Source organism: Labrus mixtus, chromosome 1 (genome assembly GCF_963584025.1).
Source record: "Labrus mixtus chromosome 1, fLabMix1.1, whole genome shotgun sequence".
NCBI classification, from domain to species: domain Eukaryota; kingdom Metazoa; phylum Chordata; class Actinopteri; order Labriformes; family Labridae; genus Labrus; species Labrus mixtus.
In genome coordinates, this window is record NC_083612.1 from 30,688,212 (window position 1) to 30,704,961 (window position 16,750).

The following is a 16,750-nucleotide window of genomic DNA, read 5'->3' on the forward strand; positions in this document are numbered from 1 at the left end:
AATTTGTTTTTGTTTTTTACAAATTCTCCATAAAAAATAGATTTCTGTACAAAACTTTTTTTTTGTTCTTTTGCACCTACTTCAAGTTCAGCAGCACATGATGATGGCGAGGGGTGACAGCGTTGATGATGAATGATTATGATGTTTGAAAAAACAAAACAACATGGTGACGATTGGCGACTTCCTGGTTACGGTGTTGCCATTGTCCAAAATCATTCTGTGGCATTCAGGACAACAAAAATTAAATCATCAGTACACATTTATAAGTAACAAACTTAGATACTGCATGTGTTGCTGAGAAAGCATCCTCTTACCCCGATGTGTGAATGTAGCATTTATTTGTTTGCTGTTCCAAGCTTAAAGCGCCATGTGCAAAACTGACGATTATTCATCCTTTGCTCTGATCAGTTAGACAGAGCTGCAGTCAGCTCACGCTCAATTCAGACCAACCAGGCTACAGGTTTTCTTTAAAGCTGTAATGCTGATCGTATGGCATGAAAAGTTTGTCCTATCCAAACTATTAGGAAAATGGAGAACCAAACTTCTGTCGAGGGCAAAAGACAATTTAAACAGAATATTTCAAATCCTTCAAATCGATATAGACACACATTTACATAAGGTGTTTTCAGACTGCATGGAACTGTTTAACAGTTCTAGGAACTGTTGGAACCCCCCCCCCCCCCTTCCTTCCCTTTTGTATTGATTCTGAACCACAGGAACTATTTTAGTCCCAAGAACCCCTTTTAGAGGAACATTTGTAGCTCCTGCTTCAGAGTAGGTACCATGGCGGTACGAATGCAGACAGAGAAAAGTCCCCATGGTGTGTAGTTCTCAGGGAACTCCCTAGTGGATAGTTCCTCTTCAAAGAGGCCCCAGAACTGTTTGGTCCTATAGATTTGATGAGGCTACTCCAGCACTGATAAAGAGCCATGTATAAGTGAATGTGGCTGCTGAGTCCTGTATGAGCTCATGTATGACACAGTGGATTTTAGTGCAGGACTCCTACAGGAAAAAGTTTAGCAGCCGGTGTTTGCAATGATGTTTAAATATATCTGAGAGCTCACCCAGGCAGAATTTGGAAATATTTGAAATCTGTTCTGAATCTCTGCTGTATTTAATACTTAATTGAAGAAAAAGCTCATTACTGCTATGAGACACTGTGAAAAGAAAGTTTGACATTTACGGTTTTAGCTGCTCTTTTTTTACATCTTGCAGACGCCTCCATTTGTTTCAATAAAACCTGCTGATGAAATCACTTTAAAGAAGGTGAGGGACACATGTGGTAACTTCTTTGCAAACTGAAAAAGTCTCAGTTGAGGAAGCAGAAACAACCTTGGCATTTTAAAATGTACCAGTCAGTCTCCCGTAGCCAGCTGTCGCTCTTTCAAAAAGTTAGGACTGCTGACAATACCAAATGAAGGACAAACATGGAAACTTCTACTTAAACTATTTAAAAAAAGAAAGTCTTGTGGGTAGAACAAAAATATTCAGATTGGCAAGGTATCTTAGAGGGAAATGTGTCTTGTGCAGAAAAAAATTATCTCATTTTTAAAAACAGACTGACATTTGTTTCATGAAGCCCTTCTCAGGAGACAGAAGTCAATGTATATTTTAATAGAATATGCTTCCCCATTGAGTTTCAGATGGTTTCCTACAAAAATGAAGAATAGCAATTCAAGACAAGTAGCAAAGGAAATGTCCTTTTGTCAATTCTAATAAAATATTAAGCGAATAGCAACACTTTCTGCCTGCATGATAATACCAACTATTGGAAGATGGTGTCTACAAAAATTATCTTTTTACGGGCCACAAAGACCTCCATTCTCTACTATTGATAAGTGTGAGAAACTACAGGGTAGATTATGAGCGTCTTTGTCCCCAATCCAATCATTCAAGTTTGATCAATTTAAATTAAAAAGTCCAGAAAATGAATGGTCAGCTATCAGCCCGACATCTGGTTCATTCTGCATGTTAACAGGACAAACTGTGGATCTGTTTTTGCGACCTGACTTTGTTAAAACAGTAACTTCATTGTTCTTACCTCATAGGGGGTTAAGACTTTAAATTAAGGTCACAATATTCACAATTTACTAGTTGTTCATTAAAATGTTAATTAGTAGCATACTGGCTGCTTATTAGTCATTATTAAGCGCTTATTAGCACCTTTGTTGTTATGACCATAATCTATAGCTTACAGGCCATTGCAAAAGCATATTAAAATCATAATGCATGTTCAACAACTTCCTAACTTAATATTAATAAGCAGTAATTAGGAGATATTGAGGACAAAACTGGTTAAAGGCCCATTAGATTTAGAGTATGTAGAATAAGATACTTATAAGGAGTCATAAACAACTAATAAGCAGCCAGTACGGTACTAATTAGCATGCTAATAAGTGACTAGTTAATGGTGAATATTTTGACATAAATTTAAAGGGTTACCCATTATACTATGTGTTTTATTTAATGTATGTTTAGATTTAATCCTGCACTCCAATAATCCAGGGCTGGCTTCCCCTTCATCCTGATTCAGCATGTTTGAAGTCTAAATGTATTTAAATCCAGGTATTAAAAGCAAGGGTAGGAAGGACTATTACAAAACAATGTAAGTATAATTACATTCTGGTGTGCACCAACTGTTGGATGTGAATCAAACCATTGTCGTAATACATTTCATCTTTACATGGCAGACAAAGTGAGGAGAATATGGGGTCTACATTGCCTTGTTTGGCTGCACAAGGAGATCAGATCTGTGTCATTAATTGTTAAAAATGAGACCTTTTATCACGCCTGTGGAAACCTTGCAGCCTCTAATTTTCAGGCTCCATTATGCTCTCTTGACTCCATAGGAAATCTCAGCTGAATTAATTAAATCAATTAAAGCAGAAGCACTGGGTGCACTCCAGCGTAGAGGGGAGGCTCACTATCTCGTGAGCAGACACTCCACTGTTGTTTACAGCTGTCTCGCTATTTCTGTGCAGAGATTTCGAATGTGTCATCTGTCTTGTTGACACTGAAAGCTACATCTACATATCATTATTTCCTGGGCCTCACACTGGTGTACGTGTATGTGCCGTTTGGCCATGACCTTGACACTGAGTCTGTGAATGACAGGCTAACAAATATTATAATTCCAGCAATATCCTGAAGTCGTGCCTCCCAACATAATTGCTATTGTTTCAGGGCATTTCGTTTGCAGGATTCAGATCTGCAGGTGACTCAATTTCAATGAAAATTGGAATAGAAACTTAAATTTTTGAGTGATTTGCCAATTATTTCAGATAAATTAGACATGACAACCTCTTCATGCCAAGCATTTTTTTCAGCATTTATGCTTTGGGGAAAATTCATTCTCTGATTTGAGAAATTTGTGTTTTCATAGCCAAAATCATCATTTCATCATCAATAAGTTTTCATTATCTTACTTTCAGATGCTCCACTCGATACTTGAAATCCACGTGTGTTAATAAATGGATGTAGGGATCTATTTTTTGCAGGAATGACAGCATTATGGATTGAAAATGCACAAGTGAAACATGGGGGAACATAAAAGGAAAATTCATTTGGACAATAAAAATCATGCAGGTTGCCTGAAGTGACAACCTAGAGCCAGTATGGTGTGCATGGAGTGTGAAACAAACAAGACACAGGCCTGAAGACACCCAAAGACACACACTGAAAGCAGTTACATCTGTGATCTAAACCAAGTGCAGCATCTTTTGAAAAATAAAAATATTCAGAATAGAACACTGCGAGAAATAACAAGCTTGGCAAGTGATTTGAAGCCAGTGAATTTTCTTGGATTCGGCAGACTTATGGGTGTTTGGTGGATGTGTTGACCTAAAATACCAGGAAAGCTTGTGTACTTGTAGCAGTGAGGTTCCAGCATTTATAAGCAGGATGTAACTATCTCTTTGCAAACGAGGTATTTTTCAAACAATGAAGCGGCTCGGTGGGGCGATAACTCTCAACAACAATAATTGTGCATGTTGTCTTCATACTGAATCTGTTTGGCCTTTGTCTTAAGTCACCACTTCTCAAACAGATCACACGTAAACTGTGAGCTCTTTAAAGAGATGTGTCCAAATAGGATCATGTGCATCACAAATGTCAAATGTCAAATTGGAGGATAATGCATGATAATATGAGCATTTGTGGAAACTTGCAACACATCTTTTTGAAGAGTTAGAGAAACAGTCACATGTTGTTTCTGAAAGATGACACTGTCTTATACTAGAGGTGATCAACTGGACGAATAAGCTCATGTTGAGATAATTACTTTATCTTTGAGTACCGTTTTAACATCTTCAAAGAATACAAGTTTAACGGCTGTAAATAAAACAAGCAGTGTGGCACCAGTGTCAGGTAGGCCATATTGAATGTTTTAGATGTGAGCCTTCCCTTTTTATTTTTCTGTATAGTAACAGTATCCAGTATGAGTTTTCAGAAACAGCCACTGTTCTAGAAATGGCAACAAATTGGTGTCATTTTCAGACACTAAAAGCTCAGAGGTCAATAGGCAATCTCATCCCAACTTCCTCGTTGGCTAGCATGTTGTCATGGTGACAAAAATAAACAACAAAATAGCATGTGGTCACTGCTAACAGGGAGTGTGAAATATAAATGTGTATATACAAACACTCTGTAACCCTGTATTTATTCATTTTGTTGTCTCTTTAAAGATAGAAGTTTTTGAATAAAATTCTCTTTTTTGAATGACTCATTTTCAAACCCATTTCAGACCCAAAAAGTATTCATTTTTTTCATAACCCAGTCAGAAAAACACACTAGTGCAAAATTTGTGCGGTTTAAGAGTTTATATAAAGTTTATATTTCGGGGTTCCCCAGCAGCAGTGGTTTGGGAAGTCCCATGGGGCCACTGGGTTTTTGAACATTGAGTCTGTTCATCAATATCTTCACTGAAGAAAAATGTCGGAGGGACATTCAGAGACACCTAGCCTCTGTTTCCATAGCAATCTGTCCTTGTCTTTCTCTCCCAGCACGACTCACAGATTTCTATCCGTCCATTTGTCTGTGTTCGTCTGTCTAATATCTGTCAGTCAAACACTGTGTGTTAATCTCTTCATCTATTTCTGATTTTGCGGCTGGAGAGTATACTGTAGAAAAAATATCAGTCATCACTTGACTGATAATCATGTCCAGAGTTACAAGAAGACACATCATTTCCTGGATTTGGCCACAGCTGATTGCAGCAGTCGAAGATCTTGACAGCTTATTGCCTCCAGGCTTCCACTTGTTCAGCCACCAAGCACAAAACGCTGGCTAGTCCAAGAACAAGAATCATTGCCCGATTCTTTGATTGTGTTAGACAGGCCTCTGGAAACCAGTCCATTGTGTACACCAGCCCAGCAACTCAAATGTCTTGTTTTCTTGTTCAGCACAGTCTGCCAGCATGGGCAAGCATGGGCAGTTGTGAACAGGACCAATTTTAGGTGTGAAGTACCTCAACAGAATATTGGAAACTCTCTAAATCTCATCTAGAGCAATTCACAGGTTGTTGTACTAAACCTGGGAACAAAAGCATTTGCAAATGCTTGATTTGGTATGTTCGTGGTGAACACATTGCCAAATACTGCAGGTAGACACTGTCATAGAAAGGCAATACAGTAAGAGGCAGAAAGAAAAGACAATCACAGGGACCTATTTGATAATCCAATACTGAATGAAAACTCAACTTATCCAACTCTGTGATTGTCCTGCTTCATATAATCAAACAAAATCTCCAAGCAGGGTACGGACATTTAAACATCTGCAGATGGTATTTGACTGGTTTGTGTGGCACTGGTCCACCACTACTAGTATGCAGCTTAAACTAGTTTCCAGTGATGGATGAGACTATCAGATGCTTTAAAGGAATAAGACTGGCTGGAAGAGCCATTGCATTGACTGCATTTGGATGTCAACTTCACTGCAGTCTGCCGAATCAATATTAGATTCTACCAAAACAGACTCTAAGAGCTGTCTTTACATCAGGATCTAGTACTATCAAGATCAGTGTGATGGAAGTCCAGTGGGGGGGGGGGTTGGTCCAACACAAATTCTGTTTTTTTTGTGGTGACAAAGCAACCACCCAAGTGTTATGTGTTGTCTTGAGTCGGTTAAAGGGTAGAATAGTCCATCTGCTTCCCCTGAGGGTATAACAGGGTACCCCTGTCTGGCCTGCAGCAGGGGAGTAAGTAAGCCTATACCACTTTGCAAATTTGGCATGGGGTTGGGGGTTATTATTCAGGTTGGAGCGAGGGTATTTGGAGACCATTTGTGTCTGGCCTTTCCATAGGGAGGTTGGGTTGACTTTGCCTACCTAAACAGGCACTGGACCTTGGAAGAGGTTCAAATAGTTGAACCATTATTCTGTGGTTGTCTGAATAGCAACAGTGCTCAAGAAGAATTCTGGTCCCAGCACTGATCTCCTGAACAATGGTTTTTCCATGTTATTTGATGTTGCCATTTTCTGTCCCCTTTCTAGTAGTTCTGACTCTTTCAGAATACAAAGGAAGGGGATGCCATTGTTCAGGTAGGAGGGAGAACAGATCTGCTTCACTGTGAAGATTATGCTGACAGACGACCAGCAAGCTACAGCGCAGACTGCCCACGGTGACAAGTCCAATTCATAAGTCTCTTCTTCTCTGTTTGGTCAAACCATTCCGCAGACTGCGACAGGGAGTTTGACCTGAACCACCGTGTAGGTAGTGGTAGGTATGTTGGACTATACTACTGTGCAGACTGTATTTAGTGTGGTATCGAATCGAACTGCCTTAGCCTCAGTAGGTTTCATGTTGGTGTCATACATTGGGTTTTCAAACGACGCTTGGCCATTGGTGCTCTCATGGCCTACATAGCCGTTGAACTGGACCTTGGGGCGAGTCCTGAAAAACAAAATCAGAAGGAAAAACTGGTATTGAGCACAGATTTTTGGTTTCATATAGATAACTTTACAAAATGTTGTATTATATTTGGAAACAAACAGAATACAAGCAAAAGAGAGGAGGTCACTGAAGCAAAAAGGGATTAGTAAACCACAAACTCAGGGAAATTTGTCAACGGCAAGGTTGAAATGCTAATATGTGCTGATGTCTGCATTAGAGTTTGTTTGTTTTTAAGGTCCGGCATGAGCATGCAATGACAATGAAGGAATTTGGATTTAATCATCAAAGACGTTTGCCTTGAAGTTTCCTTGTTATTTTTGCTGATGTTCTTTTTTTAATATGCATGTGTATTAGCTGTAACCAGCAAACTTCAATGAAAAGGTTAGTCGCTTCAATCTTCTACACACACTAACTTAAGTTACCTAATTTTTTTTTTTGTAACTGACTCAGTTCCTTATTGGTTTGTCACAGGCAGGGCTGAAGCCAGCCAGAGAAGACTGTAGCTCTATGCAGCATTTTGCTCACTTGTTCTAATTTTTTGGCAAATAGACTTACAGGTGTATGCTACTTTGCCAGCAGAAAACAGAAAAGAGCCAAACAGAATCGGTGAATCAGTGACTGGTGGGAAAAAAGTGGAGCATTTAGCAGCAGTTTGTGAGAATCAAATCAGAGCCAAAGGGCCAGGAAACATTAGATTGCATTTGTCAGGTGGCCAGATACCTGACTCTCATTAGATGCTAATGTACTCTGTGTCTGATGGATCTTGTGCAGTTTTGCCCCCAATTTTTATAATCCCCTTATAAAGCTTTACGCAAAAAAGTTTATAAATGACTGCAAGATAACAGGTCTCATTTAAGTCCACACATAAAGTTTGACTTTATCTATCTGTGTGAACAGTAAAAATATTTTATATTCAGACAGACTATATGCAACATGTTGTAATCTGCATTGCATTTCCTTTTAAACGTCAATGATATGAGACAAAGCTACAGAAAGAATGTGTAATTTTTAAAAATACATTTGAAAACGCAGAATATTCTGGTTCTAATTATGCAATAGTGAAAACGGTACATGGATGTAGCATGATAGATTAACAATTAATATAATTTTGGAAATGATTGTCCGAGTCTCACTTAGTTCCGCAACCAATGTTTCATCCAGAAAGTTCACTTTCAATATCTTTCCCTGTCCTTCAAGCTTTTCTTGTTAGACATGCTGGTCGGCAATTTCCCCCTTGAGATTAATAGGCCCAAACTTAGTTCAAGTAGTTTTCTGGTGAAAAATCTACAAATTGCAGGGGAAATTATGGCAGGAGTAAGAACACCAACCATAGCAACTGCCTGCTTCAGTGGCTCTGCACCCGAGAACCCATCTGCTGCTGTAATATGTGAATGCATACAACCTGCGAAATGGTACCTAATGGTTCTAGTTCAAAAGAATATGTTATTGCTCCAAATGCCTGAATGAGTATTTTAAGGAATTTACTGCAGGGTTCAAAAGGATGCACAGTGAAATATAACTGCTCCCTCCTAATTTGTCTGTTTGTCGCAGATTACACTTTTGGATAATCAGGTCCTATAATCCAGTTAGATATAATCACTTACTCCCAAACCCTGTGGAACTATTAGCAGGGAGGAGTGCTGCAGCTGTAACGCTGTTTGACTCTGACCTCATTAAGAGTGTGTGTGCGTGCGTGTGTGTGCGTGTGTGTGAGCACTGGTAGAAAGACAACCCTGGGGAGCCACTAAGCCTACCCTACATGCTCAACCCATTACTTTACAAAACTGCACACACACCAACACACACCGTAGACCTCCCTGTGTGGCAGAGGTTCAAATCGCTGCACTCGTCTCTGGTTGTGGGTGTAGGTGCAGTAAGTTAATTTTATTGGTGTTAAAAACAGCACACATAATTGCTTAGACAGTATTTCAGGAACTGTACAGACGAATGGGCTGAAACTGGAGGAAACTACCGAGCACACACTCGCACCTTGTTTTTAGTTTCCCATTAACGCTATTACCATTGCAATAGATAAGCATTTCTATTTCTAGTGGTTGGCAAAAATGTTGGGCTAAGCATTTTTATTAGTTGGTGTGTAGTAAAGTTAACTTTGCTAAGTCAGCATGAAAGTAAAGAAGGTTAAGGGCAAAAAACAGCATTTGTTCTTGATGACATCATGCTGACAGAGAGATGACAATGAGATAAAAGGCAAATGAAACAGCCCTCTGTCTTATTTCAAATGACTGCTGTATTACACAATATGGCTGCACTGCTTTAAATATATGACTTCCTGCTGATTTAAAGGAGCTCCTTGTTTGATTCACCTCTGAATTCATTTTCAAATCTTGGTCTTAGTAAGTAAGGAGTAAAACTTTCCAGAATTTCATAAATGATTCACGTCAGCATACATCACTCAGCTCAGTTCAGACAATAAGAATAGTGCAGCCTTACTTAACAGCATGAGAAAGAATCTAAAAACAAAAAAAAACAAGGAACGGCGAGTTTCGACGGAGGATGTGGCGGCGGCTGGAAGTCTGGTTGCTGTTTGAAACCAGATGCATGACAGGTGCCAGTCTTACCTGCCGCCAGGCCCCCAGGTGTCTTTTGGTCTCTCATTGTCATCTGTGTCAGCAGACAATGTCCTGCATATACAACCATCAGCTTTAATATACATCAACTAGCATTAAACAATGCAAGCAGGTTTTAAAAGCAAGTCTCAAGTAAAACCCTCTGCTGGTGTGGATGTACTCTCAACACACATATGTGGAAATCTGCATGGAGCTGCACATGGCATCATCATTTTAACATTCAAAGGATTCACTGTACAAACTAGTCAGAACAGATACAAGTACAGGACTATCTAGTATGTGAAATACAGTCATGCTGTGTTTCCATAACAACAGCAGGTCACTTTATTATGATGTATGTACTGATGTCTACAGCTGCAATAAATGAAAAATGAACAGATAAATGATTGAAAGTGACTTTAGTTTGATGAATTCATAAAACTTTGAATGATGTAGTGCAGGAGTCAGATTATCCCTTAGATGTAGCGTATTGCACACGTTTTGAACAGGAACATTTATTGATAACATTTTACCCCCAATTTCTCACTTATCTGGCATCTTTGGGCGCTTTGTGAACTTTCTCTCAACAATAATTAATATCCAAGGTCGATCAGATTTCACTTTTATGCTGCGTTTGAGTTTATCTGAGTTTAAGAGCTCAAACTATGTTTAGGTATGTCTGTGAATATAAAAACTCATAATACATTTCAATAGTTTAAAACCAAAGTGTATCAAACAGCCATCTCCTCAAATGAGTTTAATACAGAAGACAATTAATTATATGTTCAAAGAAAAATAAATGATTAATCATTCCCTTCACGCTAAAGCCCCTCATTGTGAAGTAAGTGTGAGGTTGGCCATGTCAAAAATGTAAGCTGACAAGTTAATAGTTTGTCTGACCGCGCCTATAGCTAGAAAAACACATTTTTCATCTTATATGCAAAATAATTAAACGATCTCATCCTCAAACAGAAGTTCATTATTACTCAGATTAGTTAGATTGCTGTTGATGTGTTTCTCATGGGTTGTGTATCTTCCCATCACACAAGCGGTTTAAACAAACTACAGATTTTAGACTTTGACAGAATGAGATGCTTCATTATTTTCCACTAAATTTACAAGCTAGAAGTAATAAGATGTTCATCAAAATACAACCCAGAGAGACGAGGTGCTTCAAGGAAGTGTAGAGACGGAATTAGTGAATTTGATACAGAAAGTAACGAATATGTGGGGCAGAATACAAATGTATAATGAACCTATAAAAAACTGCAAATTAAGAAGTTATATCTGCACAAGGAAATCTTTTAGGATGAATGTTTTTCTTATTTATTTAGTAGACCTGTTTAAGATCAACTCACTTCACCATTTTTCCCCTTTTCTCAATTTAAACATCTACTTTAACACTATGTTTGACGGAGGACATCAATGCTAGAAACAGCTACCAAAGTCAAAAGGCAAACACCTGTTTGGTATTCTACTCCAGCTCCAGCTGTGTTTTTCTCTGATGGATTTACATTGAGCGTATAGCTTACCTGTGCTTGTAGAGGTAGAAAGCAAATCCCGACAGGATGAGGGCAAAGAAGGGAACTAAGATGGCTGCTGCCACAGAGCTGCTGTTTGTGTAGGGGTTGGATGGATCCATTGCCATGGTTACAGGGCCTGGGGATACAGATAGAATTAAAGCCACATGCATGAAAACATAGGTTACCACCCTTACATTTTGTATTAGCTATTTCATGCATCATTAGTCAGCATACTTTCTCTTTGCTTCCAGTGTTTACTCTAATTGTATTTATTTTACAAAAAACTAACAAATAAAATCCAAATTGCTTTAGTTTGACTGAAGATATTAGTCTCACTTTCATTTGTATTTGATTGGTTGTAAAGAGTGGTGATGTCAAAGGCAAACCTACCTTGCCTCGTCAGATGGAACTTGCCAAAGTCTTTGCTGTGAATATGCCCCTGGTAGACGAACGTCTTCTGGTCGGATTCTGCTGTAACCTGAAGATAAACACTTATATTTAATATACACTCTTTGCATAGAAGTATGACATGTTTGAGGTAAAAAGTTATAGTTTGACACAGGGGTAGTACGGAGGATGGTATACAGCCCTGTCAACCAAACCCATCAGAGGAAGTCTCTAGTAATGCGTTCTTATTCCAGCATTATAATCACAGTGTCAAAAACATGATGCATAAGACAGGTGTGGTTTAGGGAGATAATATTTTTAAGAACAGACAGGCGAATATGTAATTACCCTCGTATAGAGTTGACTGCAAAGGGATGACAACATCAAGCTAAAAGTAGTCAGCTTAATGTTGTCATCCTTGGGGATTACAGTAAAAGTAAGTCTTTTATACAGTCCTCTACTTCTGTACCGGAACATTTCATTTTTTTATGAAGCACTGAGTCTTCTTGATGATCAAAACAATCTTCCATTTAATGTTTAACACTTTTTAACACTGGAACACCAAATGCACAATATGTTGTCTATGTTGGGTCAGGTTTTTCATGCCCCTGTCCCCACTCCCTCCTCCTGCCCCTCAGTGTTCCCATGAAAGTCAAATGCAGCAGCAATGCCACACCCACACATCGACCAGCCCAAACTTTTCTCTTCTAACTGTAAAAAGATTGCTTTTCAGGATTCACAACTTGGCCATTATCAGCCTGGCTCTCCTCCTCCCTCACTCCTTCAGTCATCTTCCGCATGATGAATGGGCTGTCTAAGTGTCTCTTTCCTTCCCTCTGTCCTCCTTCCACTCCTGCTCCCTATCTTTTACAACCTCCCCACCCAAGGCCTCCTTCCTGACCCCAGTCCTTAAAACTAAAATTGTAATCAATTTTCCCAGTTGTAGGCATCATCTTCAAAAAGTCCCTTCTTCAAAAATGATATCAGAATAAGTTCAAAAGTCTACACTAAACAGGAAACCCAAAACATCTACCTTCATTTCTGTCCTTCATTTCTTTCTAGATACTTTTTAAGAAATGATGGCTTGTAGGAACTCTGTCCCTCCCTTCCCATCTTCTGGTCTCTGATGCAAATCGTTACCCGTCCCAACAAGTCCATCTTAGTTACTCACTGTCTCTATAAATTTACATGGCAGATCACCTTCCTCTTCCATGACTGTGCTACCAGACCTTCAGTGTGTCGTCTTTGATTACACCAGTGTTGTCTGGTAGCAATATTTGAAAGGTATTTTTTTCAAACCACTCCAGAATTTCTCTGCAAGACACTGACTATGATGCCACAATACTTATGGCTGCAACAGATTTCATGGTGAGCGGGTGATGGGGTGTTAGTGGTTCACTCTCTGGATCAGTAAGACAGTGAAGTAATCTCACGAGCCTCTGCTGTGAGGAAGAATTTCTGCAGAGAGCAGCGTCTAGCCAGCGTAAGGTTTCCCCCTAAAGTAGTGGTTCTTAAATATTTTCTGTCAGTGTTCTGTCAGTGTTCATCAGACACATGGTCACACAATGAAGAATGCATTCACTTGAATACTTTAGAAACATGTGGACTGGTGAGTTATGTTATGTGTGTTTCTGCACTAATCCGGTCATATTCCTTTAAACTACAATGAAAACAGTCCAGATATTCAACAATGTCTGAGACCAAGACAAAAGCTTCAATTTAGGGGTTTTGCAAATGAGACAACTGAATCTTACTCTGGACCTTCAATGACGAGAACACAACAAACCGGTGTCATTCAGGTGTCTGAATATAAACACTGGCACTGGTTTTGTATCGTTCTTCTCGAGACTCAAGACTTGGCCAAGCAATCTAGCAAGTAGGTAGAAACGGGATCATTTAAATGTATCTTTATTAGCAAGATCTCTGTCTTCCAGTCTCCCTCTTCTGTTTACAGTTCACTTAGAGGATGATTATTCCAGCCTGTGCCGTGCCTACGCGTTTACTTTATCACCTATTTCTTTATGAACAGGCATGAAGAAGCAAACCACAGCCATGGGGAGACTGTGGATAGCATGCTAGAGGTGTTGCTGGCGGATCGCTCACGCAGATGATGTGAAGGTGCCAGATCTAATGTTGTTGTATAGTTCCTTTGATGTGCCTACACATTTCCTATAGCACCTTTTTTTCCCCCAATGAGCAGGAAAGGAGCAACAAAACCCCAACAGACCATGAACAAGCGCATAAAGTATATGAAGTGTTGCTGGCTGGTATTTCAGTCAGATACAAAATCTGAAGATGTCAGATTCAATGTGCAAAATGTAACCTAAGGCTCCACCCAAAGTTGAATCATTAAGGACGAGGTCACTTCTATGGCACGCTCAGTTGGGGTTGTACTTTCTCGTACGGATTGCAGTTAAACCAAATCTTGTGTAGTCTCAAACCACCCAAAGCTCAGAGTTCCCTTGTTGACATAGACACAAAGTGATATTGCTTGTCGATTTTCTGGCTGCGGCTGAACCTCTATGATTAATCTATTCTGGTTAACAATGTAAAGACATTTATGTTGACATTGATTTCTAAAGCTCTATCTAAATAATACAAAATGAGTGCATATTTATCAGACTGCTTTTCTTCATTGATAAAAACGGAGCTATGTGCAGTAGTATAGAAAATAGAGGGTTCATTGTCATATTGAACCGAGCCATTTACAGGATAATCAAACAAAATTATGAGAACAGTAAAAAGGCACAGTGCTTCCAAATAGACAAACCTACATGCAGACTTAAAGTGGCTTTTCACCCAGGTCTCTCTGTCCTTTATAGGAAAGGTTCAACAGGCTCTGAGAGGTCCATACACATTGAACTGACGAAACTTCTCTAAATATTGAACAATAGTGCAATAAAGTGCGGCCTGATATTAATGAGCATGTCATTTAGATTATTTATCAGATCTGGGCGTGACAGTAGATGGTCATTAAAGCTAGTTTCCCTCTACTTAATTAGAAGAACAATCAAAAACAACGAGACGTTTCTGTGGAATTATGGAAATGATGGACAATGTGGTCTGGGATGGACTATTTTTATTCTTCTTTTCCCTTTTGACTTTTTCTGTATCCCCTTTTTTTTTCAAATATACACCTCATACAGCATATAACTGTGAAGAAGACGGTAAACATGTTGGATAGACTCAGAGAGGAATAAGTCTTCCATTCTAGCAAATGCATACATAGATATTTACTGGATTATTTCAGCTTCATCTACTGTTAATAATTTAATGGAATAACTTATTTCCTGCACCTTTGTCATGGAAAACAAAGCTTTTTGCTAAACCACATCTGTCCTCTATTTGAAAAGATGTTAATTAGGCCTCTTTGTATTTCTAAATCTGTTTTGCATAATGTGGCTGCGGATTTGTCTGGAATTTCAATACAGCACTCTCGTGAGACCTCTCCGAGTAGTGGGTGGGGGGGCTGAGTAATGCGGCGTCGACATTGCAACATTAGTTCTGCATTAGGGCGGGATATTCATTAAAATGTATCGTTTATTGGCTTTAACGACTTGTTCGTATCCTTTCTTAACAAATCTGTTGTCCAAAAATATCCACATTTATGTACGGATCATTATTTAGATGATTCACAAAGAGACACATGGTGACTTACATATCCATCCATAGCCCAGTTGTCATTCTTAAACTTGCTGAGGTAATGCTCTGTGGGCCCCTTCACCTGGTACACCTTCAGCAGCAGCTGGTTTTCCTCTGATTTATAGGTACCTGGATTCACAAATGTATATAGAGAGTGCAATTGTTATGGAGGCACAACAAATGGGTCTATCTCCCTTACCTGTTTTAATCTAAATCCCCAAGACTTCACATTCAGTAGGCAAAAGAGGAAGCCATTGGGGCAAAGTCACAATGGGAAGTTGAAAAACAAAAAGACAGACAGACAGGTTTGTAGGCAGATAGACAGACAAGTTGAGTGACAAACAGAGAAAAGTAGACACCTTGGCATTTCAAATTATCATACTCTATTTCTTTTACCGAGAACATGACACATTAGTGGGGAAAAAGTGACACTAGCCTTCAGCTACGTGTCTCTACTTGCTTAACTATGGTGCCAACACGGCTGTTGGATTTGACAAGTCCGTCTATGAGAAATATCACAGATTTAAAACGAAAACATTTTTTTTATGAGCCCAAGTCTCGCACCTGCAGAAATTCTGTCACGACCCTGGGATCAAGCAGAACTATTGATTCTGAAATGTCATTGTAAAATGTCAAAACATACACGTGTGTCGCTGGGAAAGTCAGACAGTTTTTCTCAGGTGCCAAAGACACTTTTATTTTGAAGGATTTTACTCAAGACCGCAGCTCGATCTTTTTTTTATGCTTCATTTTCATGAAGCAACAAAGGTTGTGACAATGTATTTGAGCTGATGTTATTTTATGTTTGTTTGTTTTTTTTATTTTGTATTTGTATTGTACTCATTTTTCATGAACCTTCAAAAAGCAAAGGACTTCAAATAAAAATTTGCCTTCAAGGCTAAATCCCGCTCATTTACATGATTGACCCAAGTGATCATGTCAATTAATGTGCATTGTGCCTTCTTATAATAAACACTAATGTAATCATATCTTTGGTTCATATGCATGAAAAACAATCCTGATTTGCTGAGGGAGGCTGTGTTGCTCAGGCTATAATTTTCTTCCTTTCGACTGCTGCTGTGATTCTGAATTGCACTCTCACAAGGTGCAAGGTTGCAGTGGACCTGCCTGTCAATTATGTCCCATAAGGCGCCCATAGCACGGTAAATTATTGAAGATATAAAGAATCACTTGACAGTCTTTGTATGCTCTATAGTTCCTGTGTATTATTTTCTGACATGCTGCATGTGAATGCCCAAAGCTTCAAAATCAACACATATGTAATATATAAGATACTGCCAAATGACTCACACATCTCATTGTTACCTCATTAATAAGTGTGAAATAAAGGTGCATCTTCATTAACCTGCTATTAATGAACGACTCGGATGAGCTATTGTTCACGATATTTACACTGCATTTTAAACCTACATTTTAAATGTTTGACTCCTGGATTGTAAAGGTGGGCGTTATAAAACTCCTTCTCAGTAAGACATATACAAAGCAAGTGAAATTAAGTTTCCCCGCACATTCTCTTTATCAACTTCACTTGTTCTGTGTCTTCTGGGGAAAGAATTTCTTTAATTTCACAAATGTTAAATGACTTTGATCATTTCTAACAGGTTTCTGAAAGCAAGAACAACTGATGCAGAAATGTGAAAACATAATCAGTTTTCGGTAATGTGTCATCAAGTTTGATTGTAATTTTAACAATGTATTTATAAGTCTTTGCTTATGTAGATTT

At 38.8% G+C, this 16,750-nt stretch overlaps 1 protein-coding gene across 1 annotated transcript in view; it reads right to left on the reverse strand.

The window, feature by feature from the left end:
• Positions 1-3,465: 3,465 nt before the first annotated feature.
• LOC132977394 (CUB and sushi domain-containing protein 1-like) overlaps positions 3,466-16,750 on the reverse strand; it is a 455,723-nt gene continuing 442,438 nt past the window's right edge. Inside the window, exons 71-75 of the mRNA XM_061041929.1 lie at positions 15,023-15,135; positions 11,368-11,455; positions 10,987-11,113; positions 9,467-9,529; positions 3,466-6,887 (exon numbers count right to left, since the gene is read on the reverse strand). Coding sequence (XP_060897912.1) covers positions 6,728-6,887; positions 9,467-9,529; positions 10,987-11,113; positions 11,368-11,455; positions 15,023-15,135 — 551 coding nt within the window. The 3' untranslated portion in view covers positions 3,466-6,727. The remainder of the gene's footprint in view (positions 6,888-9,466; positions 9,530-10,986; positions 11,114-11,367; positions 11,456-15,022; positions 15,136-16,750) is intronic.